Consider the following 15,814-nt stretch of genomic DNA (forward strand, 5'->3'; position numbering starts at 1 on the left):
GATCTCCCTGACCGCACACAATGGGCCCCACGCCCTGCTTTTAGGCTGGGCTCTGAAACGAGCTCAGATTCCGCTGCGCTGAGACACATTTGGGCCCCGTCCCGTCAGCGGCAGTGTGACTCTGGGCTGGCCGGGTTTCGCGGGATTACCGTTATCCCTCTAAGTCCCAATTCTTTCCCCCCCCCCGTTTGCACTGCTCTTGAATAAAGCCTTATAACCGTGGCAACACACCCCAGAGACTTGGATGATGGCAGTGTTTACATAAACATAAAAAAACATTTAAAAAAGCTTGGATGGCGACGGGCCATACAGCGCAACTTGGCTTGTCATTTGAAATATAATTATTTTTTAAATAAAAGGCACCATCAACTTCACCAGACCAGACAAAAGTGTTAAAACCTATGACTTATTCAGGGTACACGCAGGATGTACTTTAAAATGTGAGAAAAAAAAAGGGGGAAAAAAAAAGCGCCTATTAATTTAGTTCTCCTCTAGTTCTCCAAATCCACTTCAGGCAGTGTGAAAATTATGGGTCTCCGTTAATAGGCAACATGTTTTCCACCACTGGAAATGAATGTGCAAACGTATTTAAGAGCTGTCAAATTCAACAAGGGTTTCTAGGGAAAAACATAACTTTTCACATTGAAATGTCTGAACTTTTTTTAAAGCTTATATGCATTTTTCTCTGATTATATTTTTATGACTTGTGGATATCCAAGTCCAAAACTCAGTGACAGCCTTTTGTTCATCCTGGGGAGTGTTTTCAGGAGAGTGAATTCAGGACAGTGTGTTCAGGGGTGTCTACACATTTCCGCTACAGAGCTCCTTGTGCGCGGGTGAGTGAGGTACTGCACTAACTTGAGTCACAACAGGTGATTCCAAACTGGAGTGAAATAAATGTCAAAATACACCCAGTGAGCACTTTATTAGGTATTTATTGCACTTTTAACAGCCTGGGCTATAGGTCTTGTGACGCTTGGGTGACATGATGTCATCGCTCACGCAACATGAGGTCATAATAACAGCGGGTTGTTGGTTACCACCCTTCTGTTGCCCCCTGACCCTCGTTTTCTCACAGCTGCGACTGAACAGTGTGCTCATCGAGTGCAAAAGAAGAGAAAATAACACCTTTTTTTCCCCTAACCTACACGAATGTAGAGAAGAAGCATGATGTAAATTAATTTATCTGCTTTTAAATTACTGTACACGGCTCCTGAACCCATACAACTGAAAATCTACAAAAGCAGTAAAGTATAAATTCATTGCTTAACCCTTTGAAGAGCAGGTTTTTTGGAATGTTTTTTTTCACCACAAGTCACCAGTACCAGTTCTAGAACACCAGTAAGGATTGTTACATCAGCATTAGAATCATCAGTTAAGAACATTCTACTGACATATTTGTGACCTCACACCTTAAAGGCCTAAAGGATAAATGGCATTTGGAGTTACCATCTCACTGTCCGTTCCCCTCCCTCTCTCTCTCTCTACATGTTGACGATGTTCAGAGCTCAACCCCTTTCCTCACCCAACCTACGGATGGTTCTAGGCCTCCTCTCCCCACAAAAACGTGCGATGGGGTCCTGAACTCACTACCCTCTGCCTACTCTCCATAATGCCAAGTTATAAACTCTAAAGTCCTGTGTCCACACTGGGTTTCTGGGTCGGGAACCCAAGCCCACCCGCGGATGGGTTCTGAACCTATCACCATTCCTCATTCAGAAAGCGTGACACATGACAGGTTCTCCTCCAGCATTGACAGGACTCTTTCATGTCTTTAGTCATTTTCCCAATTTGAAACATGCTTCTATTTTCTTCCTCTCCCAGTAAACATTTCAAGGGGTATAAAATGTGTGAAAAGCCAGACAGGGGCGGCCTGTAGTGTAGTGGTTAAGGTAAATGACTGGGATACACACGGTTGGTGGTTCTAATCCTGGTATAGCACAGCCGTTGGGCCCTTGAGCAAGGCCCTTAACCCTGCATTGCTCCAGTCTAATCAACTGTACGTCGCTCTGGATAAGAGCGCCTGCCAAATGCCAATAATGTAATGTAATGTAATGTAATGTAAAACTTTGCTACATTTGGTTGAAAAGTAAAGTTTTCTAGACAGAGTAGGATGTAGCCAGGTTATATCTGTGTGAAACCCACTCTCTATTGGGGCTAGCCTGGTCCGGTTACGTGAAAACGTCTCTCAGCCGTGATCTCCACACCTCTAGACGCCTAGACTGTGCCTTCTGCTCCCTGGGGCCCTGTGTGTGTCTTATCCTTTAGTCATTTCACTTTGTGAAAAAAGGATGAGGAGAAATAAATAAAGGCTAAAGAATGGCAGCCCCTGTAATTAGACTAAAGACGAGGCTATGCCGGGAGGTGGTGCGTGTCAGGACACGACCGCCGTGCTCCCGTGTCCTGTCTGCTCTCCCGTGTCCTGTCCTGTCCGCGCTCCCGTGTCCTGTCCTGTCCGCTCTCCCGTGTCCTGTCCTCGCTCCCGTGTCCTGTCCGCTCTCCCGTGTCCTGTCCTGTCCGCGCTCCCGTGTCCTGTCCTGTCCGCTCTCCCGTGTCCTGTCCTCGCTCCCGTGTCCTGTCCGCTCTCCCGTGTCCTGTCCTGTCCGCGCTCCCGTGTCCTGTCCTGTCCGCTCTCCCGTGTCCTGTCCTGTCCGCTCTCCCGTGTCCTGTCCGCTCTCCCGTGTCCTGTCCGCTCTCCCGTGTCCTGTCCGCTCTCCCGTGTCCTGTCCTGTCCGCTCTCCCGTGTCCTGTCCGCTCTCCCGTGTCCTGTCCACTCTCCCGTGTCCTGTCCACTCTCCCGTGTCCTGTCCTGTCCGCTCTCCCGTGTCCTGTCCTGTCCGCTCTCCCGTGTCCTCTCCGCTCTCCCGTGTCCTGTCCGCTCTCCCGTGTCCTGTCCTGTCCGCTCTCCCGTGTCCTGTCCGCTCTCCCGTGTCCTGTCCGCGCTCCCGTGTCCTGTCCGCTCTCCCGTGTCCTGTCCTGTCCGCTCTCCCGTGTCCTGACCGCGCTCCTGTGCACGCTGAGACGCAGCCAGCATCCTCACAGCGACATCCGTAACGCGAAGAGTGACGTGGCGAGGAATCTTTGCCGCAGAGTGTAATGGCACTCATATATTGTATTGTTGTACTCGGGGTATTCTAGCTGCCAACCGCGGTATGCCAGTTCGTAAGTTCACGTCTTCTTCACGGGATCCGATTGTATCTGTTTGGTCGCGCTAGGACTGGGAACCGTGCTGTCCTCTAGGGTCCTCATCGCACTTGTCCCTCTGTTCGATCTGCACTACGTTGTATGTCTGCTAAATGCCTGTAATGTACTGTGTGTGTGTGTGCTTTATTGTACGTCGCTCTGGATAAGAGCGTCTGCTAAAATGCCTGTAATGTAATGTAATGTAATGTAGTGTATTGTAATGTGATGTAATGCAATGTAATGTAATGTAGTGTATTGTAATGTGATGTAATGTAATGTAATGAATCTGAGCGATGTGTCACTCACCCGTGCGTTCGCCGTGCGCTCCTGGCTCTCCCGCCCCCGGGCGCTCCCGTGGGAGAGGTTCCAGACCCAGAGGACCCACACGGTCACCGGCAGGGTCCTCATGGTGTGGGGGATCGCCGGAGAGATCAGAGGAGACCCGGGGCTGTCTGGGACGTCGGGTTTGGGTCGGGGGTTTGGAGCATAGCAGCCGTCTCACCAAAGGGTTCCTCTGCGTCCCCTCTGATCAGGACGTCCCGTATGGCAAATTCATGTTCCCCTGTGCCACCCCCCCCTCCCTCACTTTTCCTCACCCCCAGCCCACGAGCCTCCACCCAGGACCAAAAACAGCGCTTTTCTTCTACAGCTGGGCTTCAGCTCCAGGTGGGCTCCATCAGTGTCTGGAGTGGAGGAATATTCTTCACAGCCTGCAAAGGTGTGTTTGACAGTGAGGACAACTCAAATTCTCTCTCTCACTCTGTTTATCTCTCTATGTCTGTCTCTTTCTCTCCTTTTCTCTGTCCTTCTCTCTTCTGTTTAAAACAATCCTTCCCTTCATTCTGTTGTTTCCCACCTCTAGTTTTCTCCCTCCCTCTCCACCTCTCTCTGTCTCTCTCCCTCCCTCTCTCTACCTCTCCCTCTCTCTCTCATTTGGCCTGTCTTTTAGAAACATGAGGGTTTGTACTGGGAGGGGCTTTTCTCTGTACTGTACAGTGTGTGTGTGTGTGTGTGTGTGTGTCTGTGCACACTACCCTAAGGAATGGTGTGGGAGAGACCGTTTAATCTCCTTTTTAAAGATCTCCCTCTTCCTCTGGGAAACATGCTGAGGCCTCTCCGTTCCTGTGGGAGCTGCTCTTATCTCACCTGCCACCTGCCCCCCGTCTCACCGCCCCCCCCCCTGGGTGGTCGATAAGGGCGGGGGTCCCTCCAAAATCAAACTCACCAGGGGAGAAAAACGAGTCCCCTACTCCAGTCTCTGTAAGGCTTAATTTAACCCTTTAAGGTGTGAGATCACAAATAAGCGGATAGTAATAACTGATTAGAATTTTCTTAACTGAACATTCTAATGCTGACGTAACAGCCAATGCTGGTAGTAACACGCCATTAGAATTGTCTTAACTGGCCATTCCAATGCTGGTGTGCTGTAACAATCCCTACTGGCAGTTGCGTTCCAGAACACTGACTTTTGTTCTAGAACAAAGACATTACAAAAACCTGACACCTCAAAGGGTTAAACTGCACACTGTGGCGTGTGAAAGTCCGTGGCCTAGTGCCCCAATAGCCGACACGTTCTGGGAGCTTAGCATCACTCATTACATTACATTACATTAATGGCATTTGGCAGACGCTCTTATCCAGAGCGACGTACAACAAAGTGCATACCCATAACCAGGGATAAGTGCGCTGGAAGACCCTAGAGGGAAGTACAATTTCGACTGCTACCTGCACAACAAAGGTAAGGACCAGTGCCTATTTGATCATCGGATTTTTTTACATTTTATTATAGTAATACCGCAACATGCAAAAGTAAACTGCTTACCTAGCCAAACGAAACTAGTTAAGTTATCATCCTAATACAAGCAAAAAAACACAGGTAACGACAACAATTAATGTTTCCAGGGGGGTAGGGAGGGATGGGGAGAGGTGCAGCTTGAAGAGGTGCGTCTTCAGCACTCCCAGGGCGATCGCAGCTCTTTCTCACACGGGCGTCCAGCCCCAGATCATCATTCTGCTTGTCTGAGGACACGCGTGTCAGGGTCCAGGGTCCAGTCCCGGAGGGCCACAGCCTCTGCTGTGAATCCGCGGGAATCGGCTGCTGATTTAAAGCCGATCCCGAAAGACCCGCGGAAGCTGCAGCCCTGCATGGACTGGAGCCAGACGCCCCTGATCTAATGGGCGCATTCTGCGGTGGTGAGTACCAGCAGCCAGAGGGGTAATGAGCCTAATTCCAGGTAGGGTAGAGTGCTGTTTTTATAGCCCTGGAGCTGGGCGCTCTGTCTGCTTTTCTTGGGCCTCTTCCAGCCGTGGAAACGCTCTTCACGAAAAAACATTCCGCCCCAGGCATCACCCGCCGTAAGGACATCTTCTCTTGCCCTTAATTAATTTGATGTAATAAGCTCTTCTGTAATTGTTGATCACACTCCGCTAAATTAAATTAAGTCTAAAGGACGACCAAAACATTGTGTGGGGGGAAACAGGAGTCCGACATGCTTTGTAACGCTATAATGAATCGAAAGGTAAATGTTTGTGATTGTTTCCTTTTGTGTAATCTAATGGTAATGAGCGAATTAATTATGCATTCAGATGGGTATCTAAGGTCCCAATGAGACACGTTTGTTGCAGACAGAATTGTCCATTCGTGTTCTGAGGAATAGTCCCTGCTTATAACAGCTAGCGTGAAATCCAAAGCTTAGGACAGACCGGTTTTTAAGCTGATATGCACCTATTTAAGTGCATAATCTGCTGTGTGTCAGTTAATTAGCAGTTTTTGCATGAAAGCAAACAAGCAAAATTAGATCAAAACTTCACAACTTTACCAATTTACTTCTTTTTACCCCCCACAATGCCACAGCACTGCTCTTTTATGAAATAATTTGTGCTCACTGGCTGTACAAATTGATGGCTCTTGAGAAGACTGTTATCTTGGTGGATTGTGTGGGCGTGTACAGTACAGTGCAGTACTAGCTGTGAGGTGAGATTGAGAGGCGTATACTTGAGAGCTTGTCTGCGTCGAGGAGGTTCCGTCTGCCGGAAGCGTCTCCATAAACCATAAACCATAAACCGCACGGTGATTTAACGGTGGGCCCCCACGCGTGACAGATGGGCTATGGAGAGGAACAGGTTCCAGCATGCACTGGGGTGGTACAGGAAATGCACTCTCCAAAGGTGAAGAGAGATGAGAACACACACACTCACAAGTACACGCACATGGATAAAACACACACACACACACTCACAAACACTCACAAGTACAGGGACATGGATACCACACACACTCACAAGTACACACACAGATACCACACACGCATACATACATACATTCATGCACACACACATATACACACTCACAGGTACACGCACACGGATACCACACACGCACGCACTCATGCATGCACACACACACACACACACACACACACACATACACTCACACGGATACCACATATGCATACATACATGCATGCGCACATGCACACACAATCTCACATATGTCACAAGCTCTAGGCTGAGACACAAGCCACCAACCAGCAATCATTTTAATGTGTGTTAAAGTTGCATGTTTTGGTACTAATATATTACTGTTTATCAGTTACTCTGGCAGAAAAACATTTTATACACACTTACTGTAAGGAACAGCTGGTGGCAACATGTAGCGTTGTGGAAAAGGTGCATGGCTGTTGGACCTTTGAGGAAGACCCTTAACCACACAATGCCCCAGGGGTCTGCTCCTGCTTAGTCTAATCAACTGTAAGTCGCTTTGGATAAAAATACTCATGGAAAAATGTGTTAAGTGGAGAACCAAGCTGTACTTCCCTATTGTTACCACTTTACTACAAATTTATTTTAACTTCTCTTTTCACTTTATTTAAAAAAAAAAAAGGTCTACTAAGCACTTTTCACACCTGCAAGAAAAGTGCTGAATAAATATTTCTTTTTTTTTAAATGAGCAGACCTCCGTTTGGATTTTCTGCTGTAGTCAGACAGGGCAGGGAGGGTAATGGAATGGTAACCCACTGCCCCTCTCTGGACCAGGAGCTTGTGGTATTATTCTTCCAGTACCCACACCTCTCAGCCTCTACACAGCCCAGGCCAATACCTGCAGATTAACCCCGGTGCTTTCAGATTTTTATAAATGTTTCAACTTTACCTCAAAAATATTAGCTCAGGGAAAACACTTTTTTCGAGCAGCTGTTGATGACGCTTCGAAGTGTGTGCTTGGCGAAAGTCCAACTTTCCTCTATTACTTCTGTGGGCCACGTCCAAATATGATGTTTCTCCTTTTCCTGTTTTTCGTAGTCCTGCTCTTCGCGGTGTATGAGATGGCGAAGAACCAGCCGCCAGTCAGCCAGCCAGCCAACACACTTCTATTATCGTAAGGTTTATTTATCTTCAGTTTTTTTTCCCGGATCTTTTCCCATTTATCTCACAATTTGGTGGCCAATTGCCGTCACAACCCTGCCCCCCGGCGGCCGGAATGAAAATGACACGGCTTCTTCAAGCCCTGTTGTCTCTAACCACAGACCATCGAGTCGATCAGGGGCGCTTGTATGCAGATCTTTCCCGTCGAGTCCCTCCCCCACCCTCGGAGCAGCGGCCCAGTTATACCGCTCCCTCCAGAGCCGGCCAAACTCGGAACTGGCAGGACCGGGGCGAGTAAGCACGGTTTATTTTTGTCTTGTGTTTGTTTTTAAGCAACCTTATTTATTTAATGTACTCTCAGTGAGCACTTTATTAGGTTGACCTGTACACCCGCTTGTTAATGCAAATATTTAATCAGCCAATCATGCGGCAGCAACTAAATGCATAAAAGCAGAAGACCAATAATAATAAAAAAAAATATGTCTAATAAATACATTATATTACATTACATTACATGGCATTTAGCAGACACTCTTATCCAGAGCGACGTACAACGAAGTGCAAATCAAACACAAGTATAAGTGCGAAGAGGACCTGAGAGGACAGTACAAGTCCTAGTGTACACATACAGATAATCAGAACCCTTGAAGAGTACAATCAACATAACAATCAATAAATACATACATAATAAAGTGCTCTGAGTGTATTTACCACTTAACATTCGATGCTTAGATTTCCATATGGTCCCATTTATTACACACACATTATGCCAAAACTTGAGCAAACCAGTAGTGCAGATATAAAACTGAATTAATTTGGCATCAAGAATTCACAAGCTACTCTTATGTGTGAAATTTACCTTCACACATGGCCTCCAGTGTGTCATCAGGGCCCTGCATATTGTGTGCTACTTAGCCATAAAATGCAGTTTTTCTCACCCCCTACTCGACCCAGCTCCTGGTCCAAGCGATGGTTCTGTCCCGCCTGGACTACTGCAATTCCCTCTTGGCTGGCCTCTCAGCGTCTGCCATCAGACCCCTCCAACTCATCCAGAATGCAGCAGCTCGTCTGGTCTTCAACCTTCCCAAATACTCACACGTCACCCCCCTGCTTACTTCCCTCCACTGGCTGCCTGTCATGGCTCGCATCAAATTCAAAACATTGGCGCTGCCTCCCAAGCAGTTAAGGGGTCTTCCCCAGCTTATCTACAAAAAATCATCAGACCCTACACCCCTGCCAGACCTCTTCGTTCAGCCTCCACAGGCCGCTTGGCACCTCCCCCTCTCCGAACTTCCACCTCATGCTCACGACTACTGTCTGTTCTGGCTCCACGGTGGTGGAACGAACTCCCCGTTGAGGTCAGAACTGTAGAATCTCTTCCCACCTTCAAGCGCAAACTGAAGACGCACCTCTTCAAGCAGCATCTCTCCCTGTCCCTCCCTACCTCCCTGTGAACCTTAATTGTTGTCTTTCTGTGATTTACTTCTATCAGTATTTTTAGTTTGGCTAGGTAAGCAGTGTTTGGCTAGTTAAGGGGTTTGTTCACACTTCTGCATTGTTTGTTTGTTTAAAATTTTTTAAAATAAAATAAATAATCAAATCTCTTTGTTGTGCAGGTAGCAGTTGAAATTGTACTTCCCTCTAAGGTCTTTCAGCGTACTTATCCCTGGTTATGGGTATGTACTTTGTTGTACGTAGTTCTGGATAAGAGCGTCTGCCAAATGCCATTAATGTAATGTAATGTAATAATGCACTTTGTTTGAGGGAACGCTAAAATTCACAAGATACAATCCTGCGCTGCCCTCCAGTGCTCAGATTAGGTTATTGCAGGATTGAAAAGGCTTGTGTCCGTTTTTGCTTGGTAGCTGTCAGCTCTGGACTCATCAAATAATGTCTGCTAAATGCCTATAAAGTAGGAACAGAAGATACTGAAACAGAAAGAAGAGTGCCAGAAGGCTCGAAGTTTGAACTGTTTATTAGATAATGAGTACAGAATTACAACAGGCTTGTTCAACATTCTGCTCAGCTTCACATAAATTGCATTAGTGAAATGCCCTGATAATGTTAGTATTTCATATATTTGTGGAAATATTGTGAATGCATTAGTCAAGTACAAAAACAAAAAAAAGAGCAGTTGACTTTTTAAAAATGACTACCCTTACCAGAATGTCGATCCTGTCTTAGGTGTTTTGATGTTGTGATCTTATGATTTCCATGTTTTCTTTTCTTTTTGCTTTTATCAATTGTGCAGACATAATCTTTATTAATTTCTATCTGGTCAAAACAAGAATCGTATCAAGAATTTTTGCGATAATCGATTGAAAGGAGGAGCCAATGTGACTAATTATAAAATTACAGTAGGTTTTCTTAATCAAGATATCCACCAATGCATGCATTATACAGACCACTTTGACAGCCAATCAAATTGATCTGCTGCTGAGATCAAAGCGTTTGGCTCATATCAGCGTTCCATAGCACTTGATAGCTCCACCTACTTTGGTTTTGTGGCCTTTAGCCTTCAGTGTTTTGTCCATAAACTAAAGTACTCAAAGTTTGGAAAGAGATGGCTCGATTCTGATTCAGTTAGATTTTAGCAAAATATTCACCTTTTTCATTCATAGACTTGTTAAAAACAAATAGCAATTTAGTTATTGCACTGGTGACTGTCATTGTATCCAGCGCTGGCATACAAAGTATTTTTGAATTTCCTTAGCCAGTTTTTTTTTTTGCATCATTGACAAGCCATTTCCTGAATTGTGAAATCTTCCGTTGTTATTCATATTTTATCACAGTAAGCAATACAAATTTATATTTTTGAACAATACAAAAATAATTTTAGAAAAACACTTCATTGGTAACTTGCTCATGGCATTGCCTATACACCCAGGGTGGTCCAATACCAAGAACAGTCATAAGGGTAATCTTGGACAGTTATATTAATATTTTAACTCTATACAAATGTCACAGGCAGTATATGCTGAATGCTACATAGGAGAAAAGTAAACAGCATTTTTACATAATATTCAGACAAAAAAACATTAACATTAATGCTGTATTAAACATTGTGTAGTATATATGTAATGAAGTGAGATGAGACCAAGTTAATTAAATGTAAGCTTTTTTTCTATGACGCTAATTCACAAGATCTTGAGTTTGTATCGAGTTGTGTTCGTGCTGCGGCTGTTGATATTTTAGCTTATTGAAAACTGTTGGGCTGTGAGTTGTTTTGAGTTACTATGAGTATTGTCGACTGATTTAAGTAATACAGGAGGTTGACGTTTGTGCTAAGCGAGCACCGTTAGCGTGGGTCTACAGAACATTACGTCCCCGGTCAGAGGCACTAAGGGCCTGATTTACTGAGAAAATCTAATAACGAAACCACTGATTGGTGCAACACAAATAACATGACCAATCATTGGCCATATTGTTCCGTATGTGCTCAAAGGTTTTGCGCACGCTAAACGACTCAGTAAATCGGGCCATAGGAATTAACCATTGGGTTATTTTCATATCCTAAAACATGGGAATTCCATTTTGTCCCCTTAATCTCAAGAGCCTTATATTCTACAATACTGAAACCCGCCCCAGAAGGAACATTCAATAAAACGAAAATAATATTTTTTCAAAATATTTTCACTGCAAATTTGTTTTGCCATCAAAGTCATCCCAGACACAAAAATGTCACAAAAGTTAAAACATTTCTTCCTGCTATGCCTCAGGAGGATAAGACCTCCTGGTGTGCTCTTTAGACAGAAAAGGAGCTGGTGTTTACAAGCAAAGTCAAGATCCTGGTAACAAGCACATTTTAGCATATTTCAAACCCAGCCGTGTTTTATTTAAAGAGAAAAATTGGTTTTGCACCTGCAGAACTATATTTGTAATATCTCATAAACAGTGAGCTTTGTTTTTACCAGTTGAATTAGGACTTTCCATCGATGAATATGAAATTTTGTGGGCACTTAGGCAATCTCTGCTTTCTGAAACTGTGGAAAGGCCCCATTGAACACGCAGTCTTGCAAGAACGCAGTTTCACCACCGGTCTTTGCTGGAAATATGTCTGGCATGTGTGCACTGCATGGTCAGTGATGCACGAAGAGAACCGCGTATCTCTGTTCCGTGTAAACGGTACGTGTTATCGTCACAAAAACATAGTTAAAAGCGGACTTTCATTTCCCTCAATCCAAACGAATATGCTGATCCTAAACTTTCGGGAAAAACCATATCTGCTAACCCACGTAGTTTTGGTTGACGTGAATGTACACGATGTAAGTACCATGGTCGTGGATTTCTCTGGGAGACGATGACCCTAAAATCAGCATAAAGTGACAGATCTGGGCTGGCCATAAACGTGTGTGAGGTTTTGTGCGGATGCATTCTATCTGACTTTGGCGGTCACAACGTCAACAAAGACCTCTGTCGCCGACCTGAGTTCAGTCAGCCATGCACCGCCTTGTCTGAAGTCAATGACACGGCTCTTAAAGTCAAAAGACGTTTAAACTGAGACCTGTCAGGCATTAGATGCACCACTACACCTCAGCACTTCTCTGTGTGCAAAAAATTCAGCGGAGATTTGTTTCAAGATTCAGAGGGAACCCTGCCGTAAAATCCAGCTATGCCATCTTGACCAGCTTAAAAATTCAGCATGGCCAAGCTGGTCATAAAGCTGGTCTAGCTGGGTATGAGCTGGTCAACCAGCTAGTGCTGGTAGCTTGTCTGAGCTGGTAGCTAGTCATCCAGCTAAAAGCCATTTCAAAACATAGCTTGAGCTGGTCCAACCATGTCAAGCTGGGAGCTGGTGTGAACTGGTCAACCAGCTGCCAGCTGTTTCAAAACCTAGTTTGAGCAGTTTTGTTCCCAGCAGGGAAGACACAGGCATCTCTTGCCACAGCTCAATAACCGTGTGAATATTTTTTGAAAAGGGCAAAGAGGAAGTGACCTAAGGCAGTCGGAGGCAAAGGTTGGCCGGTGGGCGTTTGGGAGCAGGAGGGGGTGGGTTGTAACACCTCAGCAGAGCTGGTAATTGTTGGCGTTCATCAGCGGTTGCTCCTCCTCGTCCTGGTCACATGACTGGGTCTGGTCACATGACCCCTCGCAGCATTGTGTGGCGTCGCAGGGTTCCGGGGGGCCCTCCAGCTGGTCTGCGTCCACGTTCTCATAGACCTTCTGTCGGAGGGAACCAGGAAGTAGCGAGGAAAATGTGAAGTGATTAGTGAAAATGTAGCCTTCAGGTAGCCTGAATGCTAAGGATGAGCTCTCTCTTGTCACATTGCACACAAAATCAAGGAACCTGCTGGGACTGTACTGTCAGGTAAATTTGCCGTAGGGGTGACTGGATATTCTATTGTGGACTTATATACATTTCCCTTTATGTTCTTCATCTCCCTAGTGGAAAGTCCCACCTTTTTACTTTTGTACAAAACTTTTTGTGAAAACTCCCTTTAATTTTGCCCATAAAAGAACCTGTGTACCACATAAGGTTCTTCCATGGAACCAGAGGTGTCCTTTTGGAGACATTTCTTTTTGGAGATTTCTGAGAGTGTATAATTTGGAAAGGACATCAGGTTGTCCATCTCACATCATACTGTTCCCCCCCCATAGCTAATGTACATGACTGGGACCCGAGAAGGTTGTTGGTTCAAGGCCCGGTGTAGCCACGATAAGATCTGTGCAGCTGTCGGGCCCTTGAGCATTGTTTGCATTGCATTGCATTGCTCTAGGGGCGGATTGATAGTGTAATCAACTGTACGATAGTGTAATCAGCTAAATAACTGTACTGTAATCTCACACCAGACTGCCCAGACACATCCCCCCCAAAGCCCACCTGCTCTGGCTCGTCCCCCAGTAGCCTCTGGATGAGCTGGCTGATCTTGCTGAAGGTCGGCCTGTCTGTGGGCTCCAAGCTCCAGCACAGCTTCATGATGGAGTACCTGGGGAAGTACCAGACATTGCATTACGTCAGGTTACATTACATTATGTTGCGTTACATTACATTTCTCAAGTTATGTTACGTTACGTTAAGCTACATTACATTATGTTATGTTACATTTACGTTACATTATACTACAGTGTGTGCAGACACAGCTAACAGGCAGAACAGCCCTGGTGATTCTGCAGACATGCAGCTAACAGGCAGAGCAGCCCGGTTCTGCAGACACACGGCTAACAGGCAGAACAGCCCCGTTCTGCAGACACGCAGCTAACAGGCAGAACAGCCCTGGTGATTCTGCAAACATGCAGCTAACAGGCAGAGCAGCCCGGTTCTGCAGACACGCGGCTAACAGGCAGAGCAGTCCGGTTCTGCAGACACGCGGCTAACAGGCAGAGCAGCCCAGTTCTGCAGACACGCGGCTAACAGGCAGAACAGCCCTGGTGATTCTGCAGACACGCGGCTAACAGGCAGAGCAGCCCTGGTGATTCTGCAGACATGCAGCTAACAGGCAGAGCAGCCCGGTTCTGCAGACACACGGCTAACAGGCAGAACAGCCCGGTTCTGCAGACACGCAGCTAACAGGCAGAACAGCCCGGTTCTGCAGACACGCGGCTAACAGGCAGAGCAGCCCGGTTCTGCAGACACGCGGCTAACCGGCAGAACAGCCCTGGTGATTCTGCAAACATGCAGCCAACAGGCAGAACAGCCCTGGTGATTCTGCAGACATGCAGCTAACAGGCAGAGCAGCCCGGTTCTGCAGACACGCGGCTAACAGGCAGAGCAGCCCTGTTCTGCAGACACGCGGCTAACAGGCAGAGCAGTCCGGTTCTGCAGACACGCGGCTAACAGGCAGAGCAGCCCGGTTCTGCAGACACGCAGCTAACAGGCAGAGCAGCCCGGTTCTGCAGACACGCAGCTAACAGGCAGAGCAGCCCTGGTGATTCTGCAGACACGCAGCTAACAGGCAGAGCAGCCCTGGTGATTCTGCAGACACGCAGCTAACAGGCAGAGCAGCCCTGGTGATTCTGCAGACACGCAGCTAACAGGCAGAGCAGCCCTGGTCATTCTGCAGACACGCAGCTAACAGGCAGAGCAGCCCGGTTCTCCAGACACGCGGCTAACAGGCAGCCACCACGGACACAAAGAGGAACAGAGGACAGCCTCTTCCTCATCTCACCGGCCTTCAAAACCTATTTCAGGAGTACGCTCAGAGCTAGACCAAATCTGCATGGAACTTCTCGGACTGCACAAAAACCCCCAGCTTCCCTCCGTCTCTCTCTTCCTCTTTCCCCTCTCCTTGTCTTTTCTACCTCTATCTTCCCCTCTCTCTTTATTCCTGTTAAGTCGATTTGATTCAATATGTATTTGACAATACTGTACATTTGTATTGGCGAAGATTGTTGAATGAGGTAAGGGAACCATGTCAACAAGAAAAAATTACAAAAATAAAAATTTTCTCCTTCTCTCTTTCTTTCTCCCACCCTCTTTCCTTCCCTCTCTCCCCCCAAATTTCTCTCTCTCTCCCCTCTCGTTCCCTCTTTCGCTCTCTCTCTCTCTCTCTCTATCTCACTCTCTCACTCTCTCCTCTCTCTCAAATTCAAATAGCTTTATTGGCATGGAATACAAATGTGCTTATTGCCAAAGCTTACATATGAATAATATTAATACAATAATATGAAAATACTAATTATTATGGTACATATAAGAATATATAACAGTAGTAATAACAATAAGAACAACCATAACAATAAGAAATCGAAAAGTATGTACACGGTTATCTTTATTGTGGTCACTCACTGTCCCTCTGGTTATGACAGGCTCTCCCTCCTCTCTCTCCCGCTCCCCCGCTCCCCTCTCATCTCTCTCTCCCCTCTACACCTCTCTCTCTCTCTCTCTCTCCCTCTCTCTCCTCTCTCTCTGTCTCTCAGAACAGAAAGCCAGACAGCACAGATTCACAGAGGGCTCACTCACATCTCAGGCGGGGCAAAGTTGGGCCTGGACATCTGGTAGCCGCACTTGATCATCTTGTAAAACTTGGTGTCCACCAGGATGCTCGGGTAAGGGCTCTTACCTGGAAAAAGCAATGGTGACCCTTGACCTTTGACCTTTGAATATTTTTGGGATGACTACACTTGCAAAATCAAAGTACGACCGTAAGGGGCGAACTATACTTAAACGTTTTGGTGAAGTGACTACAGGAAATGGATGCAAAAGTATACAACTTTTCACATGAGGTGGATCATCAAATCTGGGTAATTAGTGCTCCCGATTGGCCAGGCTGTACCGATTAGCCTGACTCCCAGGTAAAGGGAGGGAGGAAAACCAGCAGTTCTCTGCCCT

At 46.3% G+C, this 15,814-nt stretch overlaps 2 protein-coding genes across 2 annotated transcripts in view; both read right to left on the minus strand.

Moving 5' to 3' along the window:
- The window catches only part of LOC133125303 (vascular endothelial growth factor C-like), a 9,011-nt gene extending 5,307 nt beyond the window's left edge, over positions 1 to 3,704 (minus strand). Inside the window, exon 1 of the mRNA XM_061237129.1 lies at positions 3,490 to 3,704. Within this exon, the coding sequence (XP_061093113.1) occupies positions 3,490 to 3,591 (102 nt within the window). The 5' untranslated portion in view covers positions 3,592 to 3,704. The remainder of the gene's footprint in view (positions 1 to 3,489) is intronic.
- A 5,798-nt stretch (positions 3,705 to 9,502) lies between these two features.
- csf1ra (colony stimulating factor 1 receptor, a) overlaps positions 9,503 to 15,814 on the minus strand; it is a 29,835-nt gene continuing 23,523 nt past the window's right edge. Inside the window, exons 19-21 of the mRNA XM_061237123.1 lie at positions 15,446 to 15,545; positions 13,367 to 13,472; positions 9,503 to 12,708 (exon numbers count right to left, since the gene is read on the minus strand). Of these exons, the coding sequence (XP_061093107.1) occupies positions 12,550 to 12,708; positions 13,367 to 13,472; positions 15,446 to 15,545 (365 nt within the window). The 3' untranslated portion in view covers positions 9,503 to 12,549. The remainder of the gene's footprint in view (positions 12,709 to 13,366; positions 13,473 to 15,445; positions 15,546 to 15,814) is intronic.

Source organism: Conger conger, chromosome 3, assembly GCF_963514075.1.
Source record: "Conger conger chromosome 3, fConCon1.1, whole genome shotgun sequence".
In the NCBI taxonomy this organism is placed as follows: Eukaryota; Metazoa; Chordata; class Actinopteri; order Anguilliformes; family Congridae; genus Conger; species Conger conger.